Source organism: Drosophila arizonae, chromosome X (assembly GCF_054131065.1).
Source record: "Drosophila arizonae isolate 15081-1271.41 chromosome X, UAZ_ARI_1.0, whole genome shotgun sequence".
Taxonomy (NCBI): domain Eukaryota; kingdom Metazoa; phylum Arthropoda; class Insecta; order Diptera; family Drosophilidae; genus Drosophila; species Drosophila arizonae.
Window position 1 is genome coordinate 26910031 of NC_142927.1, and position 4983 is coordinate 26915013.

Below are 4983 nucleotides of genomic sequence, written 5' to 3' on the forward strand. Positions count from 1 at the left end.
ATGGGCATGCAAACATACATATACATATATACGTACCGTTAAATGCAATTCCTTTAAAATCCCATTTAATCCTTTTGTGTGGCTGTGTAAACAGCGGAACAGAAAACCAAAGAAACCGAGAGAAGCGCAAAGAAAGCCAGAAGCAACCGAAGGGCTGCTCAAATACGAGGCAAAAAACGAGAAGAAAGGACGAAGGAAAAAACCAAATTGCGAAACCCTTTTTTTGTGTGCAAAAAATCCGAAATTTAACCAAAAAAAAAAAAGAGTTGAAAAGTTGAGATTTATTTTTTTTTTTTTTTTGCGAACTAAAGCATTCAATTAATTTACCCTTACCCCTTTGTTGTGCGATTTCGCAAAGCATCGTTGAATGTTTGTAAAAGCAAACAAAAAATCAACTTTCACCGCAGTGAAAGATCCCAAAGAGAAAGAGGTGAGAGTTATGGGCCGTGCGAGCGTTAATTGGAAGTCGGGCAGAAACAATCTTTCACCACGCTAAAATAGATCTAAGTGCAAATTGATGGCATTTCAGAGAGGGAGAGATGGGAAAGAAAGAGTGAATTCCATATTAAGTATTGTAATTCTCTGGTAATCCTCCAGGTGTAGCTAATGTAGATTAAAACCTATTTCTAGATTTTGGCGAAGATCAGCTCATGAGAGATAGTTAGATACTGAAGTTTCTGGGCTTGAGAAACTCTCTTTGCGAAAAGTGAATTGAAACGATTGCCTGAGATCGCCAAGTTAGTTCTTAAGGTCATAATCAGTCTTAGGTGACACAGTGTCGAAATCGTGCCCAAATCCCGTGCGATGGAACTAATTTAGATGATCTTAAGCTCTGATAAGGGAGTACTCTGTGTTTAGTGTAGATCAGCAGATATTAGACGTATTAGATCAAAGATACCAGGAAACATATTGATCTCACTAGCTAAAACGACATTAGCATCGTAATAGATTATAAAGGGTTCGCCAGATCAGTCAAAAAGAAAAAAAAAAAAACGAAAAAGGCTTGCGGATAAATCATATTAGCAGCTGGCTGATGGCAGATTGACTTGCATGAGCCGTGCTGCTGGACATGTGGGCAGCTCTCAAAAAGATGATCAATAATTAATAGTCAACCGATCGTCAGAGCTTAGGATAGGCTAGTGACCCTGCTGAGCTGAGTGATCTATATAGCCGAGGAATGTGTGAGATCCTAATCCTTGGATTAGCTGTGAAGAGAACTGAGATCCGGGCAAAGGTGTTTAACACTGTGTAGAGCACAAGCGCAACTCTTTTGAAGCCATTTGGCCATATGGCAGGACGACTAATGTGCAGGATCAGCACCTACTCAATGTTTGTAACGTTTTCCAAATGTTTCCTGCGGAAGTTGCACACATTTTCAATTTCAAATTTCAATTAAAGTATCTGTGTTAGTGGTCGCTAAAGAGCCGCAATTAATGCACGATAATATTAGCAGGAGAGACACAGGAAGTTGTGCAACCTGTGAGCCGAACTAATTAACGTACCTGGCTTGCTTGGCTGGCAAGTGTCAACAGCAGAGCCTGTTGCTATAAAGTCAGCCAGTCGACCCCTAAGCGACATTCAAATTGGCCCGCGATGGGGGTAGGGGTTAGGGGTAGGTGTAGGGGTAGGGGTAGGGCAAGCTAGGAAGCCCAGTAACTAAAGCGACAATGACGATCACTTCCTTGAGGGCAAAAGCAAATTTAATAACTAAGAGATCGCCGATAGAGATCTAGACCTCATTTGGGCGTGCCTAGGGACGCATACGACGTCCTGTGGGAAAGAAAATAAGACTAAGTCTATGGACACCATAAGTGAATACAAAACTGAAGCGCCAAGTGAAATTGATCCAACGTTCACTTGAAGCTTCCAGAATTAAAGAAAGTGAAAGATAGAGATGGAGAGATAGAGAGTGCGAGACAGAGAGAGAATGAAGAGAATATGGGGGCTATGGGGATAAAAGCTTAAAGGCAAGAGAGAGAGAGAGAGTGAGACAGAGAGAGGAAGATAGAGAAAGAGAACGAGAACGACAGAATGAGAGTTAGAGAAAAAGGTAAAGCAAGAGAGAGAGAGAGAGAGAGAGAGAGAGAGAGAGAGAGAAATAGAGTGTGTGTCGTTAGAAAGATACAGAGAAAGAAAGAGGGAGAGAGCCAAGCTTAGGATAATAGGACGAAAACGATGCTGGAAGCTTCAGACTAAGCAAAAATGAATAGATTTCTAGAATCTACATATGGGGCTGCACAAGAAATAAATGATATGGGATATGGATACGTCATTATATAAAATAAGATGAACTACGTGTACTTTAGTTGAGACTAAGCCGAACCGTGGAATCCAATGCAGTATAGTGAATTCAGTTTTAAGGAATTCAAGTGGGCCGGAATGTGGAGCTTAGACTAGTCTCACGTGCCAGTGGAGGACGACGGCAAGAGAGTTGAAATGGGAGAGAGAGACAAAGTAAAGAGTGAGCGTAATACCAATTGCTCGCGACGGGGTGCGGGGTGCGGGGTGCGCTTGCGCAACAACCCCTAGCGCCTGGCCGCAGAGCGAGTATAAAAGGCAGCCCGCTACCCCGAACCGATTCAGTTTGTCAGCGAACGCCGTAAGGAGAAGAGCAGAGTGCAGAGTGCAGATCAGAGCAGAGAGTTCTGAACATAGATCGAGGAGCACACACACACACACAAAGACATAGAACAAAATAGCGACATGCTCAAGTGGACAGCATCGACACAGCGATTGCACGAGCTGCCTGCGCCGGAGCTGCGAGCGGCCCGACGTCAGCGCCGGCAGCGACGCGCCACGATAGCCAACAAGGAGAACGTGCCCAGTGCGGGCTACAACAGCTCGACGCCACAGCCATTGGCTCGGCTGCGGAACAGTCCGCTCGTGTTGGCGCCACTGAGCGACATACGCAACTTGACGCCAGAGACGGAGTCGGAGCAGCAGCAGCAGCAGCATGGACGTCGGGTGGTGCAGTCGGTGCGCTATGCAGCCACGTTGCCGCGCTACGAGGAGGAGTACTCGCCCAGCCTGCCGAGCGGACAGCACTTGGCGCTGCGCGGCCTGCTGCCGCTCGATCCGTTTCTGGAGCAGCCGCGCTACATGGAGCAGCTGAAGAAGCGCAAGCTGGAGGCCGACTTTCTGGCCACCATGGAGCAGCCAGTGGAGCAGCCGGCAAAGCAGGCGCGTGTTCCAGTTCAGGCAGCGCCACGCCCAGTCACGCCACAGCCCTCGACCAACATGGGCGACCAGACGCTGGACAGGCTGATCGATGCGATACTCGACTCGGCCTGCAAGCCGGATCCCTGCAGCCAGAAGAAGAAGCCGCGCAAATCCTTCAACCTGCGCCGGCGCACGCTGCTCAAGCAGCAGCAGCAGCCGCAGCAGCAGCCGGACGCCCAATCGATGGTCATATTGTCGCCCTCGTATGCGCCCGGCGATGATCCGGCCAGCGACTTGAGCTTTGCCCTGTTGCCGCTGCCCGCCACTCCGGAGCCGGTGTCCCACAGCGTGCTGGTGCAGCTGCCGACGCCGCAGTTGCATGTGCCCAATCATTCCGATACCTTCTGCCTGGCCACGCCCACGCCTGTGCGCCCACTGAAACGGTGTCGAGAGAGGCGAGAGAGGCAGCCGGTGCCAGCGGCGAGCGTGGAGACGCCGCCCAAACGCCTCAAGGTGGACGCGCGCAACTATTTCGAGGTGGGCCTAGCGCTGCCCTCCATCTACGTTTGATGAAAGAAAGAAAGAGAGAGAGAGAGGGAGAGAGTGTGCGAGAAAGAGAGAGAGAGAGATTGAGAGCCAACGCTGACAAACGGGGGAAAACGCTTAACTATGACGCTTATTTAGTTCTTAAGTTCATAAATTAATTCTTTTTTTTTCCTTAACTTCAGCTTTGTACATAAATTAGAATTTAAGTTAATTTTTTTGGCACTGCTGTTATGTAGTTTTTGTAAAACAATTTTTTTATACATCTATATATTTATTTATATTTATATTTAAGCGAAAACTATTTTTTTAAACAACTTTTTTTTTTTATATAATAATAAAACGCTACAATCAAAAATAAATTTTTTCATATATATTTCATAAGCTTGCTTTCCAGTGTGAGCTGTACCGTTATGGGTATGCAAATAAGTATGCTATGTCCACGCATACAAAGTTGCATTAAGTATACGAAAATAACTATTAAGGTTATTCCAGTATATGAACAGTTTCTAGTGGGTGCTCTGAGATTGGGTAAGAGCTGAAATCGATTTCCAATGTTTTCAGCGAAACTTCATATGGAATAAGCGTAAGTGTAAGTGTAACTACATTAAGTAGGTGCACGTAAGAGTATACGTTTGTAAGCATGAGTATAACTGCGTATAAAAGTATAAGCTGGAGTATGCAAATTTCAACTGCAATGTAAGTAAGTATAAGTACAATTATAAGAGTATGAGTTAGAGTGCTCTAGCATAACTGGAATGCGCGTAGGTATAAATACAACTACAATAAGAGCAAAGTATAGCATGTATAAGTTAGAGTGTGCATGTATAAGTAGAATATGATAATGTGTGTATGTGCAATAGACTTATACGTATACCTACAAGAATCTAACTTAAAGCGTGCAAATATGGAAATATGTTCATTTGCTTTCCCCTCATCTTTTCTACACTTACACTAACGCTTATACATTGAAGCTCAACACACACACTGCTCACATGTCAATTGCACTTGCTAGTCGAACGACGCAAGAGAAGTAAAGTAGAGAAGCGTGCGCTTGCTTGACAAATAGTATAAGTACGGATTGCTTTAGCTATAGGCTGATAAAAATAGCATGCAAAGCGTATAAGAGTGCGCACAAGCTTAGCTTGCAAATAACATAATAGCGGAGTTGCTCTTTAATTTTTGGAGAGCTAAAGCTGCGCTGCCATTGGTGAGCGAGCTATTTCAGCTGTCGCAACGTTATGTTTTGCGGTTTTTGTTGTCGTTGTTGTTTTTGCTTTG

The 4983-nt window shown here is 45.2% G+C and overlaps 1 protein-coding gene across 1 annotated transcript; it reads left to right on the top strand.

Moving 5' to 3' along the window:
• Positions 1–1656: 1656 nt before the first annotated feature.
• LOC108618559 (uncharacterized) lies at positions 1657–4065 on the top strand. The gene has a single exon (XM_018014617.2). The coding sequence runs from the start codon at positions 2704–2706 to the stop codon at positions 3727–3729; it is 1026 nt and encodes a 341-aa protein (XP_017870106.1). The 5' UTR covers positions 1657–2703; the 3' UTR covers positions 3730–4065.
• Positions 4066–4983: the final 918 nt, after the last annotated feature.